Source organism: Onychostoma macrolepis, chromosome 17 (genome assembly GCF_012432095.1).
Source record: "Onychostoma macrolepis isolate SWU-2019 chromosome 17, ASM1243209v1, whole genome shotgun sequence".
NCBI classification, from domain to species: domain Eukaryota; kingdom Metazoa; phylum Chordata; class Actinopteri; order Cypriniformes; family Cyprinidae; genus Onychostoma; species Onychostoma macrolepis.
The window spans coordinates 24,076,805-24,096,021 of NC_081171.1; the positions used below are offsets into that span (position 1 = coordinate 24,076,805).

Sequence of the window (19,217 nt, forward strand, 5' to 3'; positions counted from 1 at the left end):
ACAATTTTACATTTAATAAAATTAATATCTACAAGTAAATTCCTTTCAAAGTGCACAATGTGATTTTGTGAACTTGACTATTAGCTAGAAATTAGCAAATCAGTTTGAAATTGTCAAACCTGTTACTGTCATCCCTGTTACTTTTCAGGGTAACAGGTTTTGACATTTTTGGGTAACAGGGATGACACAGATTAGGTGTCACCCTGTTTTTAAAGACTGTCTGTGTAAAATGCAAACATTTTTAAAGGCCACCCTGGGTGTAATTTTGAGCTCATGCCTATATCATTCAGTGGCATATGAGCATGAGTTACATTTTAGTTAGTATTATTGGTATCGTTACTATTACTGTTGTTGTTAATGACCAGGATAGGATGGTCAGTCCCAATAAAACTAATTTTTCCATAACTCGTTGTCAATAATGCATCCATGTAAATCCAATTACAAACAAGAGCAGCAAGGTGACTGCAGACCTTCACCTCAGTCTTGCAGTGTTGAAGAAAGTCAAGATCTTGGACTGGTTCAAGGCATCTTCCTTGCCTAATAATTAAACCAGATCAGTATATTTGAACTTCTGTGAGGGGACACACACAAACAGATGGGCACATTATCTAATTACAATACCCTTAAAACATTAGATCTCTTAGAAATGTAATGTGTTAAATCAACACTGAAAAAAATGACTGCTTACTATTGTCGTACAACTATGCTATGTGTGTGCAAAACAATATAATGCAATTTAAAATGGTAAAACTGTGCAGTGTGCTGAAAAATGTGTCCTGTCATTCCTGTTAATTACTAATTTTTTCTTAACTGTAACAGATTACAGTTATATTTATTTTGTTACTCAATTACGCAATTCTATTACTGCCTAACACTGTTGATACACTATAACCAGAACTAATAAAGAGGCCGGATATATTTTTTGTTGAATAAATGGGTGCATTTACCAGGACATGTAATTTTGCCTATTCAATTTTAACAACATCAGAGGAAAAATCAGGCAGTTCTTAGTAGCTGTAAAGAAAGTCATTTGTTTGCCACCAAGAGGAACGTCCTGACACTTTAATGAAGATGCAGAACCTGCTGCCAAATGAGAAAAAGCTGGATTCAGTAGGATTTTCACCTTTCAAAACAAAAAGGACAAAGCCAACTCAACCAAGAAATGACATGAAATAATCAACATCCTTGAATGATCCAGTCTGAGTCCTTTTGAAAATCTAAGGAGTTTCCATGTGCAAACAAAATTTTAATTTTATTTAATTGTATTATTATTATTATTTTGCTTTAATTTATGTATTTCTGTATTTATAAACTTCTGAGGGTATATAAACACTATATTCCATTCAAATTTTGGGGTCAGTAAGATGTTTTAAAAGAAAGATATACTTTTTTTTTCATGAAATTGATGAAAAATCATTTAAAATATACAATTTATAGATACAAAAGTATCTGTTTTTTTTAACAGCGTTGATGAGCATAAGAGACAAGAGATGAGAAATCTTGCTGACCACGTCTGAATAGTAGTAGCTATACATAACTTGTTCATATTCCTTTTTTGAGCCTCATGAAAAATACAATGCACACAGCACAGTATCTTTGGAGTCATTATATGAGTGCATTAGTGCTGATCATGAAGGGCTTTTCCTCTTCTATATGCCTCTTAACACCAGCAGCTGTCAAGGGGACCTTTCTGAGATGTGCATCAATTTCCCTGAGATCCCCAGAGTCCAAAAAAACATTTCCTCCATTTGCAGATGATGTAAACACACAAAATGCTGCACTATGTACACCCACACTCCATCATCGAGCCCCGGAAGCAGCAGATGATGGAGATGTGGTGTGGGAAGGAGGTGAGGATGACAGCCATGCACATCTAAATCGGTGTGTGTTCATTTGATTGCTCTTTGGGTTCTGCTTTGCTCCAGGGGATGTGTCTGCCCAGTGTGTGTGTGTGTGTTTATGTGAAGGTCATACAGAGCAGGGCTCTCCTGAGCATCAGTCATGAATAAACCACTAATGAAAGAGATGCACACTTTTGGGGAGCAGAAGGAGAACCAGTCGAGTCCCAGCAAGAAACCTACACCGGTGAGTCTGTAGCCAAGTTCCTTGTAATATAGCGCCATATAGTAGCTACCGGTTGTGACTGCGAGCATTAAAGCTTGTGTTGAGCTCAGAGGTGTCTGCATTTGATAACGTCTCTAAAAATACCCGCGCTTCCTGCAGCGAGACACTGAACAGACGCGATGGCGCGAGCGTTTGCTGCAGTGATGCCGCCGAGGAATAAACCTGTATTCAACAGTGGATCAGCAAACACAATAACAAGGCAGCTTACAGAAGACGACAATGATCCGCGATAAAACCGCAGCGCAGAATTTGGTATGAGCGATTTCTACATTGTTACAAAAAGCGATATGAAGACGCGCTCACGACCAGTTGCTTTTATAGGCTACGTGCTTCGGTCAATTTAGCAACAACGCAGATTGCGCAGCGATTTATGGAAAAAAAAGTTTATTTTTGTTTTTTTACACGTTTATTTATTTATTCAATGTTCTATCTATCCATCCATCCATCTAAAAACATTTGAAATTGGTTGTTGACATTTTTGGCTTTATTGCATTATTTATTTGCATAACATTTGATATTGTTAATGTTTTTTTGTTTTTTTTGTTTTTCTTATTGCATAGACTATCTATCTATCTATGTTAATATTGGTCTGTTTGCCTGTTTTTCAGTGTGTTTGTCTGAACTGGAAATTATTTACATTCTTTGCCTTATTGCACAGTTTGTTTGTTTGTTTGTTTGTTTTTTAATAAAATAACATTTCTGCAATTTTTTGGTCTTATTGTACAGGCTTACTATCTAGGTCTGTACATCTGTTTGTCTGTCTGTCTAAAATCTATCTATCTATCTATCTATCTATCTATCTTTCTTTTTGTTGCAAAAGTTGAAATATAATTGAAATAACATTAAAATAGTAACCAAAAATGCATGGCCTATACCTTCAGTATGTAATATTATGTTTATTCAGCCAAAGCCTCAGAATGCCATCACCATCGCCGTGTCCTCCCGTGCTCTCTTCAATATGGATCGAGAGCAGGACATTTATGAGCAGCAGGGAATGGAGGATTACCTGAAATATCAGATCCAACATGAGATCGAGCCATTCGCACCTGGACCTGCATTCCCCTTCATTAAGGTCAAACCTGTTCTATTGTATTTACACACATCAGTTGCTAGCAATGATATCATTAATAAGAATCTAAAAAAAGTTTGTAATTATCTCAACTTAAGGGAAGAAAATATTCATTTCTGTCATTCAGCTATCCAAGCTATAGAACTATGGATATAGAGGGAAATGTTATTTTTCTATGCTGTGTAGGCAGTGGAGGCAGTGAACACTCGACTCAGGGAGCTTTATCCAGACAGTGAAGAGCTCTTTGATGTGGTTCTGATGACCAGCAATCATGCTCATGTGGGACTTCGGCTCATAAATTCAATCAACCATTACCGTAAGTCAAAAGATGTTTTCAACTGGGACGCTGAGTTGCTTTGAAAATTGTAATATACAATTTATAATGTAATATATCAGTATTTATCATCTAATAAGTTTTAATGCAGATTTATTTACTTCTGGTAAAAATTAGTATGAAGATACAGAAAATCTAATGAACTCATTAATACAATGTACAGTATGGGTTTATACCCAAAAATTACTCAGTAGACTTACACCCCATTGTGCCACTCTGATTGATAACATATTTACTAATGATATTGAAAATAATACTGTGTGTGGACTATTAATAAAATACATTAGTTATCATCTACTGGTTTTTACAGTTTATGAAAATAAACATAAGAGGAAACAGCTAGATGTAAAACAAGGTTACAGACGAGTGATAAAACTATGAATGCAAAGAAAATTATGTTGACAATGCATATTATGCGTACAACACATTTAAAAAAATGTATATCATTATATGAAAAAAAACTGTCAATACAATACAATATTACAGAAAAACAAAAATACATAGATCGACAATGGATCACAAAGGGATTACAAAATACTGAGCTAAAAATACTAAATACTAAGTATAATACAAAATACTAAAGAACAATACACTCTATAGAGAATTTATAAAACAAAGGACTAGAGAGGCATATAATAAACATAAAAAATATAAAAATAAGTTAACCAGTATCTTACAGGTTTGTAGAAAGGAATATTATAGTAAAATATTAGTATTAATAAAAATAACATTAAAGGAATATAGGGTATATGAAATAGTAAAAAAGATACTGGACAACAAAGTTATCCTCGATATTATATTGATAACAATGCTATAAAGGATAATATGGATGATGTGGTTAATAGCTGAAATAATTTTTTTTGTGAGTGTTGGACCAAAATTGCCAAAAGAAATTCAAGACCCGATGTCATCGGAAGATTGGAAAGACAATTTAATTGAAAGGAATCCCAACTCAATGTTCCTTACAGCAGTGGAAGAAAAATAAATAATAATTATCATAAATAAGTTCATATAAAAATTATGAGGGGATATCAAAACCAATAACACATATTTGTAATATATCATTTCAAACCGGTAAATTTCCAAACAAAATGAAAATAGCCAAAGTAGTTCTGCTGTACAAAACTGGGGATAGACATAATTTTTCAAACTACAGGCCTGTTTCTCTACTACTACAATTTTCCAAAATTCTAGAAAAACTATTTACTAATAGATTAGATATATCTGTCTAAAAATTTAAATTACTCTCTGACAGTCAATATGGATTCAAATCAAATAGTTCAACATCATTGGCATTAATTAATTTGGTTGAAGAAATTACAAAAGTTATAGATCATAAGCAGTTTGCAGTTGGAGTTTTCATAGATCTTAAAAAAACTTTTGACACAATTGATCATAATAAATTAATTATTAAACTGGAACGGTATTGGATTAGGCGGGTAGTACTGGACTGGGTGAGAAGTTATTTAGGGACAGAAAACAGTTTGTGAAGTTGGGGGAATATTCAACTTTGTGCTTGGGCATTGCTTGTGGCATCCCCCAGGGATCAGTACTGGGTCCAAAGTTATTTCTGCTTTATATAAATGATATCACCAAAGTATCAAAAAATTGTATTTGCAGATGATACAAATATTTTTTGTTCTGGGGGGAATTTGAAGGAGCTAATGAAGACCATCACTTCAGAAATGAATAAATTAAAAATGTGGTTTGATAGAAATAAATTATCATTAAACATTAATAAAACTAAATGTATGTTATTTGAGAATTGTAAAGTGAGTACATAAGTCCAGATACAGATAGATGGTGTGGATATAGAAAGAGTAAATGAAAATATGTTTCTTGGGGTGATAATAGATGATAAATTAAGTTGGAAATCTCACATAAAACATTTTCATAATAAACTTTCGAGAAGTGTCTCAGCACTGAATAAAGCAAAGCTTGTTCTGGACCACAAATCACTGCAGATTATAATCACTATTTATGTTGCAAAAAAAGAGCAATATGGATAATTCATAAAACTTATTCATTATTTTTAAAATCAAAGACATTAAAATGTATTTATTTGGTTCATTTTCAAACAGCACAAATAATGTATAAAGCAAAAATAATAATAATAATAATATTCAATTTAATGGTAATATTCAAAAATTGTTTCTTAATGGAGAAGAGAGATATAAATTTAGGAGAGAGTGTAATTTTAAGCAGCTTTATGTTCATACATTAAGACATTTTTGTATTTCTGTGGAGCGAAATTGTGGAACAGACTAAGTTTAGTGCTCAAGCAATGCTCAAACGTGACCCAGTTCAAAAAGCAGTATAAACATATGGTTTTCAGAATGTATATGGAGGAAGAATGGATTTGACTAGGTGTTCGTACAGATTATTTAGTCATTGTTTTTATTCATGTTATGTTTATTATAGAAAAATCTATGCAGTAAATTGTAAAGAATGTATTACGAGAAGATTGAGATGACAGAATTATGAAGGTAATTTGATCATTATTGTTACTGATTATTACTATAAATGAGGAGTGAAGAAGGGGTAGGATTAAATAAGTTTATGCTTCTTCCTACTCCTTTTCGGACATGTGTAAGTTACTGATTATCTTAAAGGGATAACCAAAAATGATTTCTATATATTGTCTAGATAGTTCCAATGCATTGGCAACTAGTGGAAATTAAGATTTATATATTTTATTTTACTATAGTTTTAATTTTAGTTTTAGTTAACTACAGTAATCCTGCCATTATGTTCTGCTGTCAAGTTATACATGTTTGGAACAAAACTTCCAAAATTGGAAAAAAAATATATGCATAATATGCAATTATGTTTCCTTACAGATGCTTAATTCACTAATTGAGCTCACTGTAGTTATTAAAAGATATTATAAGGTACTATCTTGTGTTGTTTTTTATTTCAAGAGCTATTTATAGAGCGCTTTTGTATGACTGGAGGCAACAGTCTTATTGGGTATCTGAAAGCCTACCATGCCAACCTTTATCTGTCAGCTGATTCACTGAAAGTAAGAGAAGCCATTGAAGAAGGTGAGTGGAGTGGTTTGGGGAATTAATTAATTTTTAATGGTAGAATCATAAATATACTAATTTTGATTCAATATGAAATTCTTTCTTATTAGGAATTGCAGCAGCAACAGTATTCTCACCTGGAAAAATCACAGAGGTGCAGGAGACTCAGCTGCGAGTGGCCTTTGATGGAGATGCCGTTCTCTTTTCAGATGAGTCGGAGAGAATCTACAAAGCCCACGGACTGGCCAAGTTCTTTGAGCATGAGAAAGCCCATGAAAATAAACCTCTTGATCATGTATGTTCCATTTAAATTTAATAGCATGCAATAATATACTGTTTAAACTCCATTGATGATGTGAATGATTGCTGTAAAACATCTACTGACACTTTTTCACAAGAAAACAGGGATATTATACTTCTGACAACAGTGAATTATTATCATTTTTCATAGGGACCACTTAAGGGGTTCTTGGAAGCTCTAGGGAAGCTGCAACAGAAATTCTATGCCAAAGGTCAGCGCCTGGATTGTCCCATCCGCACCTATTTGGTTACAGCTCGCAGTGCAGCCAGTTCAGGCACCCGGGCCCTCAAGACGTTACGTTCCTGGGGTCTAGAGATAGATGAGGCCCTCTTCCTAGCAGGAGCCCCTAAAGGCCCCATGCTGGAAAAGATCAGACCTCACATCTTCTTCGATGATCAGATGTTCCACGTAGAGGGAGCAGCAGAACTTGGGACTGTGGCGGCTCATGTTCCCTATGGAATTGCCCAGAAGTTTCAATCAAAGACGGCAAGGGATGTAAAAAAAGAAATGCCAGCCAAGCAGCTAGAGTGAATACTGCTCTCTTCATCCTGGGTGTGACGATTTTAAATAAGGTTTTAAAGGGATGCTTCACCCCAAAATTAAAAATCTCTCATCATTTACTCACCCTCAAGTTGTTCCAAACCTGTGTGAGTTTATTTCTTCTGTTCAGCCCAGAAGAAGATATTCAGAAGAATGTTAGTAACCAAACAGCTGATGGTAGCCATGGACTTTCATAGTATGGAAAAAAAAGTGCTATGGAAATTTATGGAAGAAATTTTTGAGTTTCTTTGTAATTGGTTACTTTCCAAAAGTAAGTAAATAAATAAATAATAGTGCTGTCAATCGATTAATCGCGATTAATCGCTTCCAAAATAAAAGTTTTTGTTTACATAATATATGTGTACACTGTGTATATTTATTATGTATATGTAAATACAAACACATGCATGTATATATTTAAGAAAAATATGTTATGTTTATATATTAAATATATTTATATATAATATGTGACCCTGGACCACAAAACCAGTCTTAAGTGTCAATTTTTCTAAATTGAGATTTATACATCATCTGAAAGCTGAATAAATAATCTTTCCATTGATGTATGGTTTGTTAGGATCGGACAATATTTGGCCGAGATACAACTATTTGAAAATCTGGAATCTGAGGGTGCAAAAAAATCTAAATATTGAGAAAATCGCCTTTAAAGTTGTCCAAATTAAGTTCTTAGCAATGCATATTACTAATCAAAAATGAAGTTTTGATATATTTTTGGTAAGAAATTTACAAAATATCTTTACTTAATATCCTAATGATTTTTGGCATGAAATAAAAATGGATCATTTTGATCAATACAATGTATTTTTGGCTATTGCTATAAATATACCCCAGCGACTTAAGACTGGTTTTGTGGTCCAGGGTCACATATAAGAATATAAATATATAAATGTATATGCATGTAAATATTTTCAAAATATATACTGTATGTGTGTGTATTTATATATACATAATAAATATACACAGTCCACATACATATATTATGAAAACACAATTTTTATTTTGGATTTTAATCGCGATTACTCATTTGACAGCACTAAAAGTTTTAAAATAGCTACTCAGTGAGTTTTGCTTTTCCAGCTTCCAAAAATAGGCCAGTTTGTCAGTGGAAGGCCCTTTGCACTGAACATCACAGCTTTGAAGTTGTTTACTACGTTATATCAAGCCATAAATAAACAGAGAAGGAAAACTGGGCAATAAGTGATATTATACTGTTGAGTTAAATTGTTACATTTTTTGTTCTAATATAATAGCAAATGTTATTTATTTTATTATGCCAGAGTCCAGCTAAAGCTAAAATGCACCAAATGCATGTTTAATATCATAAATATCACCTTTAGCCATGCATATTTTCAGCTTTTATATTGTTATGGTCTAGTTTTGAATCACAGTCTCAGTTATTGTTTACCATAAAGGGCTGTTTTACACTCTGTATTGAAACCTTTATGCGTGTATATCTGTTATAAAGTGTTTAAATCCATCAGTGTTACTATGTATAAATTTGGTTTATGCGTTTGTGAAATCCTGTGTGTTACTCAGGGCATGCTCAAGTCAGTGTTTTGCACTACATACCATAATAAACAGTGAAGAAGAAATAAATGTTGAAAAATAGACCATATTTTTTTCTCATTTGAGTGCAGAATATAGGTACTAGACTTTCCCCCAGCCGTCTGAAATGGAGCAGATTGGACAGAGAGAGAAAGCAGAAGAAGTATCCAGTTTTGATACATTCCCACTGTCACTTGTGTAAAGTAAAACAAATGACCCTGTGGGCGAAATGACAGAAATATCCCTATTTCTCCACTTCTTCAAATAACCCCTAACGCAATTACCATTGTGTGTGTGTGTGTGTGTGTGTGTAAGAACTACAGTTACCATAGTAGCTTTGAGGTCCTGTTGACTAGGCGGGACTTCAAAAATGTCGTCAGTTCTGTTGGACTTTTAACTCCATCTGGTTAATGTGTCAGTGTCACCCACTTTACGCCTGACTTCTGGATCGTGCTCAGTTTAGTTCATGTTTAAAGAATATTTGTAGATGATACAAATAGTAAGGTAATAGTGAATCGTTTCAGTCTTTGTTTAGGAATGTGACTGATCACATGATTAGTGTCATATGACATTGATGAGCCCTCGAAAGAGGGAATGAGAGCAGAAATTTTCAACAGTTCCCATTAATGCACTAATGCTGTCGTCTGTCGTGATGAATTCAGATGGATAGACAGATGTGGCGACTCTTGAAGTAAACCGCTGGATCATGGAGCGTTTGGGAGTTGTGTCTGTTCTCGCCACCGCTTGTGTTTTGGGTGAGTTTCCGAATCAGATTAACAGATAAATGTGACTTTAGCGTAATGTCAAACCGCATTTGAACTCTTATCATTGACCTAATATTTTAAAATATATAGAAGTGTCATGTTCGTCAAGAAACAATGTAAAGGTTTCACTTTTTGAACGGCAGCAAGCAACATTTCGCTTTGTGAATGAACCATGTACATTAAGATTACATTTTGTATTTTGGTATGTCTGGTTAGTTGACAACATTTTTTATTTATTTATTTATTTTACAAAATCAATAATAGCTATTAAATGTCTATCTAGGCAATATTTATTTTTAACCTAATAATGTTTAATATTTTTATAGAAGGAAAAAAATATATATATACATGTATAATTTCTACAATTTCCGCGATGTATTTATGTATTTGTTTGTTGTTTTTCAATACAGAGACACATTTAGTACGTCTTTGAGATATTTTACCAACAACATTCTTCCTGATTACTAAGACAGGCGTAAACCTGCAAATCTTAGACCAAAATCAATAGCACAATATGGTCTGCTGTGTAGTAAACAAAGACTACTTTGGTTATTGGCATGCCGTACAGTGACAGCAGTGTTCTCTGTATGTTTCAGTATGTTTCTCTGACCTCTGATTCATTCATTTGTCAATGTTGATTGTCAAACTACCCATTCAAAAAAATCAAAGAACATTTAAAGTTCAAATGTTCTGAAAAGTTTATTAACAAGTCAGTAAGAGTAAACTGTTTCCCTCAGAGTAAGTCGTATAAGCTTGGAACATGGTTTCTAGGTCCCTCACTTGTTCTTAGTATTTCTGGAGTCAAATTGAGTCATATGACCGTCTCCTCAGAATAATTGTATTTCTTCAGTGGGTGCTTGTGTCGCTGTGGGTGACCGGCCTCATGGCTAATGTGATTACATTCACAATAAGGACTCTGTTTGCCTTTGTGCTGATGGTTAACAACCATGCTGTGCCATTTACAGTATACACTTATTACAGACAATAAACACACGTACACAATCGAAGGAATGTGAGTATGGTTCATGTAATGCTATTACAATAGACCTTTAAACAAAACTTGCCAAAACGTTTAGCAGTATTTAAGCAAAATAGAGAAATTTTGTCATATTCATTTACTACTTTTAAAAACCTTTGTGCTTTATAAGATGTTTGCAGTTCACTTAAGACTAAATTAGGGTCTAGTTCAGTATAGATGACCATCAACACAACAGTTTTTTAAAAGCAGTTTTGAAAAGGTCGTAGATGCTCACTAAGGCTGCATTTATTTGATCAAAAATACAGTAAAAACAGTGATATTGTGAAATAGTTACAATTTAAAATAAAATTCTATCTTTATAAATTTTAAAATGTAATTTATTTTGGTGATGCAAAAGCTAAATTTTCAGCATGTTCAGTGTCACATGATCCTTCAGAAATCATTTTAATATCCTGATTTGGTGCTTAAGAAATTATTTATTATTGTTCTCAATGATGAAAATGTTTGTGCTGCTTATTAGTTTTGTGGAAACTGAGAGGAAAATTTTCAAATAATAAAAACTTTGGGCTTTGTCGTACTTTTTTTTTTTTTAGTTTTACAGTCATTGTATTCATTGTATGGAAAAGAGAAGCTTTTTTTTTGCTTTACATAAGAAATAAAACAAAAATAATTTAATCACATGTGGATGATTACACAACGACAGACCGTTTTTGAGTGATCTAAGCCTTTAAAAGCATAATTATGCCTTTAAGATGATTGTGTCATATGATCTATTTTAACCTAGTTGGTCCTCTATCATTGTGTAGGAGTGGTGTTGAGTCAGACAACACTCAGTCCTGCTGTGACGATCACCACAGTCAGTGCAAACATGAGCACTGCCGCTTCCAGCACTACAGGGCCCAGCTGCTCCAGCCTCAACACCTCCACCTGCACGGCCTGTGCACCTGGCTCTTATTATAATAACGGTGGGTGTTTTTTGTGTGTTATGAACGTGAATTGGGTTCATTTTGATTTCATGTTGTCTTAAAAGTTGAAGTTGATACATGCACTTTCTCTTTCTGTGTTCTCAGAAACTCTGTTGTGTTCCTGCTGTCCCGAGGCAGGCCTGTGTGTGTTACCTGGAGCCTGTCTTCTGTGCGTCCAGGGTTTCTATCAGCCTCTAGCAGGACAGAAGGGCTGTCTGCCCTGTTCATCTGGGTTTTACAGCAAGTGAGAGGAGAACGTATTACGCTGTTGTTCATTTAAAGCATAAGCAATCTTTCTATGCCAACCATGATTTAATCATTTTTTCATTAGTTCCACTGGAAGCCCTGTCTGCCACCCGTGCCATACTGGGTCCTACACCAATAACACAGGCTCTGCTTCCTGTACAGCCTGTGCACCAGGTGACATGTCATTCATTTTTTTGCTTTATGTAAATAAATTGACATATTGAGGGTGGAGGAAAAAAATATATGCAACTACATATTAAAACCTATTGAGGGGTAATTAGAATTTAGATTCATTAGATTTATTTTTTTATTATATATATGTGTGTGTATTATTATATAACACTGGAATCATTAAAATTATTCTTTATTATATAAAAGTATACTTATCCATGAGAAATAAAAATGCATGAGTATTATATACCTTACTTTTATGAGATGTAAAATGTAATCTGGAATTAAGCATTTTAATAAGCATTTGAAAAAATATATATTCTATTTTTTATTTTTTTCCTCCTTATCGCTTCAGGTTTCTACACATCTTTACAAAATTCAACATCATGTAACCCGTGTCCACAAGGCACGTACTGCAAGTAAGTTCCTTTTCTGAACATTGCACCATAAAAATACATCTCAGGCTTTGAGTTATATGCACTTTTATATTTATTTGTATACACTTATGACATTTTTTTTAATAAAAAAAATAAATGACATTTAGTCCTTGTGTGTGTTTGTGTATATATATTTATGCAGATTTTGTTTTGATGTGTTTTTACAAAGGTTCAATTATATGGCTATTGTTAAACCATCTCTTTTTATAGACTTGATGAAATTCTCTCTGTTGACTTGTTAAATTTCAATGCTGTGCTTTGTATTCCTAATAAGTTAGTCGTCGTAGCGGTGTCATTGCAGTACCACAAGACTGTCAGAATTTGTTGTGAACAAGTTGTCTTTGTTGCTTCCTTTCTGCCCTTTTGATAGTTCCTCCAGCTGTACTCAGTGCCGGGTCTGTCCTGCAGGCTCAGAGGCTCTTCAGACCGCTTCCAAAGAATGTACCCCCTGTCGCCCAGGTATTTTCTTCTTTTCGCCACATTGCTTACTCAGATTATATGAAAATGCAATGTAACGAAATGTAAATATAAATCTCTGGAGACAGAAAATCCACGTTACTCAGCAATATGATAGACATGATTAAATTGATTGTATCAGCGTGATACAAGTTTAGTTCAGTACATGAATAAAGGTCCTTGTTGAATAAGAACATTAGAATTTCCACAGTACACTTATGAAACTCGAATGATGTCAATGTTTTTTTGACAGGAATGCACAAGCCTTCCCAACAAACCATGTGTCAGATTTGCAGCAGTGGTTTTTATCAGATCCACTGGGGCCAAGAGAACTGTGACCTGTGTCCTGAAAACCACTACTGCCCTGTGAGTGATTACTTCCTCTAAACACACACACAATCTTTACTGTTACAACTGGACTTTACTGTTTCCTCTTGCTAGAAATGCAAATCTTATACTGTCGTCTTCCCTCCTAATACTTCCTTGTTTATCTAAGAAAATAAATGTACCTCTGTCTGTATCCCAGAGTCCTGATGTAAATCCGATCCAGTGTCCCACCGATGCGTTCTGTCCTGAGGGCAGCACGGCCCCTGGTTACTGCATGGAGACCTTCTTCAGAAAGGCAGGGGAGACGTGTGAACTTGCTCCTGTTACCATTGCACTGATTGTTATTGGAGGAGGAGGTATAAATGTTTACATCACACCATCTTTCAGCTGAACTTTTGCTGCCAAACCAAAATGTGAAAATGTCAATTTCACAGATAAAAGAGTTTTTTGCTAAGCTCCACCTATTTATTTACACACATTAGCGAAATTTCGGCAGAATTTCGCCAGCCACTGTGAAAGGTCCATGTTGTGTATTGACAATAGTGTAGCAATGCATAAAGCACAGTTCACACAGAAATCACTTCCAAACCAAGCAGCTTTTTTGTTGGTCAATGAGTCCATGATAAACTTTATACCATTGGGAAATCTTTTGCTCTCATCATCTTACTGGATTTTGCCCTCAAAAATTTGAGGTAAATGTACTCAGTCCTATAAGCTAAAATGATTATTTAACTTAATATATTGGTCAGTATTAGATTTTAAGATTGATTTAAGGCGGGGCTTAGCAAAAGATCAGTTGTCACTCTCTTAAATTCTTCTCCATCACAGTGGGTCTTCTCTTCATCATCGTTTTGGTACTGCGGAGGAGAAGAGATAATGACAGCGAGCTTTCCCTTGCCCGGACACCCCTCCTGCGAAAAGACCGCCCACCTGGTCGCTTTTATGGAATCCCTTGTGACGCAGAGCCTGTTTATGCAGGCTGGTGACATTACCAAGTACACTGACCTGTTTTCAGCTGCACAAATTTTGTCTGAAAGTTTCTATTTAGAACTGTTCTAAGCTTTATATTGGTAAGATGCTATTAAATATTTAATGAAGAGGCACTTTTCTGCATTCCATTTTTAAAACCTGTTTTTTACTGACCATGTTGTGGCACGTCTCTTTTGATTCTGACAGCTTTTGGAGTCTGGAAAGTATGAGAAACCATTCAGTATTTTGGGGGGTGTTTTCTTTTGTATAAATTTTGCACCGGATATTATGTTAAACCATGGCACTGAAAGAATTGTGGGTTAAGTTGCTGGATTATGCTTATTTTGTTCACAGGTGTGTGTTTACTTTTTTTTGGTACCACTATATTTGTCTGCCTAGGGTCCTCAAGGTATATTGTATTATATAAATTTGCAGAATTTCTTTTATTTAACATGTGATGTGCCACATTACTTTTAAAACAAAATATTTTGGACGTTTTCCAAGGTTGTAAACTGGAATAAACATCTTTTCACAACTTTGATATAAAAGTGTGGTGTCTTCTTTATGCAAGTTTGATGGGTTCCATTTCTGAAACTTCCCTTCAGAAATTTCCAAATGCCAACATGTACTTTCATTATCTGAACTGTCATATGACATCCTGTTACTGATTATAGAGAAAATATCAAAGACACTTTTATTAAAACAGGAACATCATAAGGTAAACAAAATATACCTACATAAAATGTGTAAAAACAATAACTGATTTTTAAATATACAATCTACCATTGTCAACAGTTTGTCCAGGATTTGTTTAAGTATCCTTCTAACCATCATAACAACTGTCTGTATTCTAGGACGGTGAATCCAGACCTCTTCCACTAGAGGTCGCTCTGTTAATTCTTGCAAACCAAGGCCCCAGGGCTCCTGAAAGCATCCATTTTCTGGACTCGCAGGTGGAACCTGATCACTATGTTTTGGTATCCTGAATTCGTTTGTCCTGTGGCAAACTGTGACCATTGAAGACAATAATGTGCTTACCATAGAACCACCATCATATATTAAACTTGCCTGATCATTAATAGAATAATACTAATTATTATTACAATACAAAGTAAGTGAAGTAAGAAGTACATATGAAGGATCAAAACACAGGGATGAGCAAAATGCCTGCAGAATGCCAAATCTGTCCCCTGTAGATCAGCCTTTTATGTGGGATGTCTCAACTTCCAAACTTGCACAATTCTACTTTGATAAATTTTGATTCTGCTATTTCACACCATTTGGGTTAAGATTTGTTAATAATTACATGGGCTCAGCTCTGCACAGTTCAAAACCGAGGCAGTTTTATTCCTAATAAGAGTATTTATTGTTGTCAGCCATTTTAACATTGTAAATACACAATTTGAGCATTAACACTGCACTGTGCTTAGATACAGGTAAATACAAAACTTAAATAATGATTATATTAAAATGTGTTGTACCTAAAACTTAAATAAAACTGTACTGTACTTAAATGTAAAAAATAAAATAAAAACGTTATTCAAATAAAGATTAAATTAAAATATATTGTGTTTTAACATTAATTTATATTTAATTTAGTGATTCCTCTGTACCAAACTTTGAGAACCACTGACTTCAACTAGTGATAAAATGCATAAAGGTTATGTAAAATGTTAGTAGGCTAATAATAGGTTTAAAAATTATTTCATGCTGAAACAGTAGGGTTAATACAATATGTTCCCTATGAACTGCATATGTGAACATTATGTAGACCTATTGTCTAAATCAAATTTATGCTTTAAAAGAGTAATCATAGCAGTTTTCATCCATAGTCTGTCCGTTTAAACGTCTGTGTTTAGCTTCAAATGGCATCTCTGAGGACAGTATTCTATAAAAATTATTAGCATTCCAATTCTGACATTCAAAAGCACACAAATATTTTTTTCTCTTATTCCATGGATTTGACCAGTTTCCCTTCACTTGTTACCAGTGTTTTTTTTTGTTTTGGCCACCACTATGCATGCGCATGCAGCTGTAAGTGACTTAACTGTGATGTCTACTTCAAATTGGTCTACTTACTTGACCATATTTGGAAATGACAAGGCATTGACCAATCGTTTTATCACATTGTCCCACCATAGGCCACGCCCACTTGCATTTAGTCGCTTACGCATGCGTACTAGTACATTTGGTTTTGGACTACCGAAGGACCGGGAAGGGTTGGATGGTCTATTTTTAATTGCGTAGTAGGCCATGTTTGTTCGGGGGCATTTGACTGTAGATTGTTTTGTAAACAAGGTACAAAGTAATGGAGAGTTCACACAAAGAAACATTGGTTGAAAGATGAAGCAGCCAAACCGTAAGTAAACAATTTCATAATGCTTTGTCTGTAAATTACCGTTTTGTATGGATAATGTTTTTTTTAAAACACTTATTCATGGGGTGTTGGTACAACTGATCCATAATAGAGCTCATATTTACATTTATATAGTGGATGACCTTAGACAATCATAACAGTGGCCTTTAAAAACGGATAATTTTCGGACAGAATGAGGGTTGAAAATAATAATGAGGGTTTGTTTTGTTAACATCAAAGTGAACCTCAAGAAATATGTAAGTTATTACAATAATAATAAAAAAATCTGAGTCATGACATTTTAAAAGATGCGATTCTCGTCAACCAATCAACATCGCTAGAGAGAGGCAGACCGTTCTTGAATATTAAATTGCATTCTTCTCTGTGTGATGTAACGTGCAGGCCGATCACAACAAGAACTGTAACAACGTTAATTTAATTAATTAATGTTAGTTATGGGGAAAAAACGCGATTAAAATATGTTGACATCCCGCCCCTTGACAAACGTGATACAGGACAACAACTATGTAGTCCATAAATGCAGTTAGGCCTATGTGTACCCAAAATTTAAGATATTAGGCCAAAAATGCCGCTGTATGAATTTTTGTCTCATAGTTATATGATGGGCGATATCACACGAGTGCAAAAGTGGTTTCACGAGTGATTTCATACAGCAGTTAGGTAAATAAGAAGTGAGTATTGTGTTTATTTTAAACATAACAATATAGTCTGTTTTTCTCGGTTTGCTGACACAAATGTTACCTATTAAAACCACATCACACGTGTTGTGTGTCTGCAAGCACACAAAAACACACAATTTCTGAATGAGTCCGCGTATTGAACTAATGGGGTGAACCAATGTTTCAGTTACCCATTCATAAAGATCCTGAATCAGCCGTTTGAACGAATCCAATAAATGAATAATTGACTCAATGACTTATTCATCAAGACATTTTACTGCCACCTACTGGCTGTTTTAGTTTCTTTTTTAGAGTATAATTAAATTTAAAAAATCATGTTTACATATTATAAAAATGTATTAATAAGAACCTAAAAGGGATAGTTCACCCAAAAAAAAAAAAAAAATATATATATATATATTATTTCTAATTTTTGTAATATCGATTTCATACTTTTCTCATGTAACAAAATAATGGCTTTTCATTATCTTTTGTGGGTAATTTCTCAGTCAAATTTGATGTGCCATTAATTAATTGGCACACTGTGTAATTAGATAAAAAAAATGTAAACGATTGACAGCCCTAGTAGAAATACTCCAAACTCGATAGTCTTCGGTGACTTAATAATAAGATGAAGAATAATACAAAAGCAGGACGTCCTATCAGAAATCTCAGGGAATTGGTAGTCTTTGCATTACAGCTTCACTTATCACAGAGCTTGATGAAGCACCTCAGTGGGTGACGGATGGGCTTCTGTGTTCAGTTTCCCGCAGGATCGCTGTCTTGGATGGTGATGTTGAGTGGTGTTCCTCCACACCATATCTATGGGAAGGATCAGGGCGTCCGGTGGTGTGACGCTCTCACTCACCCTTGCTCAGCTGAGTCACTCTTACCATAGTGAATACCTGCTTTATATCTCTCACTGACAGTGAAGATCAATAGTGATGCCTCGCTCGGTGGGTGACGGTTGGGGTCCAATTCAGCTTCTCGCGGGAGACTGACACATGTTTGGGAGGTGTTATGCTGAACTTGGTGGCGCTAGAAGGAGGCTAACACCTCCTTTGGTGTGGTGCATCAGAAATAACAACGATAATAATATATTTGCAAATAAGCTGTGATGCAGCGACTACCAATGGGAAAAAGAAAGTGGTCCGCCACCTGATACAGCTGGATACGGAAGAAGACAAATAATAAGAACTTATAAAGAATAACAGAGAAACCTAAAATAATTAAAAATAATTTAATAGTAATAGTAGTAAATAGTACATGTAAATAATAATTATAAATTGTATAATAATAAAATAACAAGTTATATAATTATATGTATAATAAATAAAAAATAATTGACTTTTTCAAAATAAACTGTTGACAAACGTGATGCAGGACAACACCTATGTAGTCCATAAATGCAGTTATGTGCCCCCAAAATTCAATATATTAGGCCAAAAAAAATGCCGCTGTATGAATTTTTGTCCCATATTTATATCATTCTGTTTTTGTCACCAATAGCATGAGTGCAAAAGTGATTTCACGAATGATTTCATACAGCAGTTAAGTAAATAAGAAGTTAATGTTGTTCTATTTTAAACACAGTATTGTCTGTTTTTGCTCAGTTTGCCGACACAAATGTTGCCTATTAAAATCACATAACAAGTGTTGTGTGTCTCCAAGCACACAAAAACACACACATATCCGAATGAATCCACATTTTTTTAAACGAATGGGGTGAACCAATGATTCAGTTACCCATCCATAAAGATTTACTTTATTCCTCAATGAATCAGCCGTTTGAACAAATGGAATGAATGAATAAATGACTCAATGACTTATTCATTAAGACATTTTACTGCCATCTATTGGCAGTTTCAGTTGCTTTTTTAGAGTATAGGCTAATTTCATTAAAAAAA

At 34.4% G+C, this 19,217-nt stretch overlaps 2 protein-coding genes across 4 annotated transcripts; both read left to right on the top strand.

Annotated features, from left to right (window-relative positions):
- Positions 1-1,805: 1,805 nt before the first annotated feature.
- On the top strand, positions 1,806-9,020 carry nt5c1ab (5'-nucleotidase, cytosolic IAb). Of its 3 annotated transcripts, XM_058748440.1 has the most exons (7): positions 1,807-2,085; positions 2,224-2,376; positions 3,029-3,196; positions 3,380-3,509; positions 6,449-6,571; positions 6,664-6,848; positions 7,005-9,020. In XM_058748440.1, exons 2-7 carry the CDS (start codon positions 2,344-2,346, stop codon positions 7,383-7,385), a joined length of 1,020 nt encoding a protein of 339 aa, XP_058604423.1. In that variant the 5' UTR covers positions 1,807-2,085; positions 2,224-2,343; the 3' UTR covers positions 7,386-9,020. The 3 variants fall into 3 exon arrangements, with proteins under 3 accessions (XP_058604421.1, XP_058604423.1, XP_058604422.1); XM_058748438.1 differs by lacking the exon at positions 2,224-2,376 and having other exon boundaries at positions 1,806-2,085; XM_058748439.1 differs by lacking the exon at positions 1,807-2,085 and having other exon boundaries at positions 2,098-2,376.
- A 293-nt stretch (positions 9,021-9,313) lies between these two features.
- Positions 9,314-14,801, top strand: si:dkey-21a6.5 (major surface trophozoite antigen 11). The gene is made up of 10 exons (XM_058749487.1): positions 9,314-9,464; positions 9,623-9,715; positions 11,510-11,668; positions 11,774-11,912; positions 12,000-12,088; positions 12,441-12,504; positions 12,893-12,981; positions 13,232-13,344; positions 13,505-13,661; positions 14,134-14,801. Exons 2-10 carry the CDS (start codon positions 9,667-9,669, stop codon positions 14,289-14,291), a joined length of 1,017 nt encoding a protein of 338 aa, XP_058605470.1. The 5' UTR covers positions 9,314-9,464; positions 9,623-9,666; the 3' UTR covers positions 14,292-14,801.
- The last annotated feature ends 4,416 nt before the right edge of the window (positions 14,802-19,217 follow it).

Bases quoted from the DNA above. Each gene is read 5' to 3' on its own strand.
- nt5c1ab (XM_058748438.1), top strand. From the start codon at position 2,002: ATGAATAAACCACTAATGAAAGAGATGCACACTTTTGGGGAGCAGAAG. The intron at 3,197-3,379 runs GTCAAACCTGTT...TATGCTGTGTAG, and splicing joins CTGCATTCCCCTTCATTAAG to GCAGTGGAGGCAGTGAACAC. The intron at 6,849-7,004 runs GTATGTTCCATT...CATTTTTCATAG, and splicing joins AAAATAAACCTCTTGATCAT to GGACCACTTAAGGGGTTCTT.
- si:dkey-21a6.5 (XM_058749487.1), top strand. From the start codon at position 9,667: ATGGAGCGTTTGGGAGTTGTGTCTGTTCTCGCCACCGCTTGTGTTTTG. The intron at 11,913-11,999 runs GTGAGAGGAGAA...TTTTTTCATTAG, and splicing joins TCATCTGGGTTTTACAGCAA to TTCCACTGGAAGCCCTGTCT. The intron at 12,982-13,231 runs GTATTTTCTTCT...TTTTTTTGACAG, and splicing joins ATGTACCCCCTGTCGCCCAG to GAATGCACAAGCCTTCCCAA.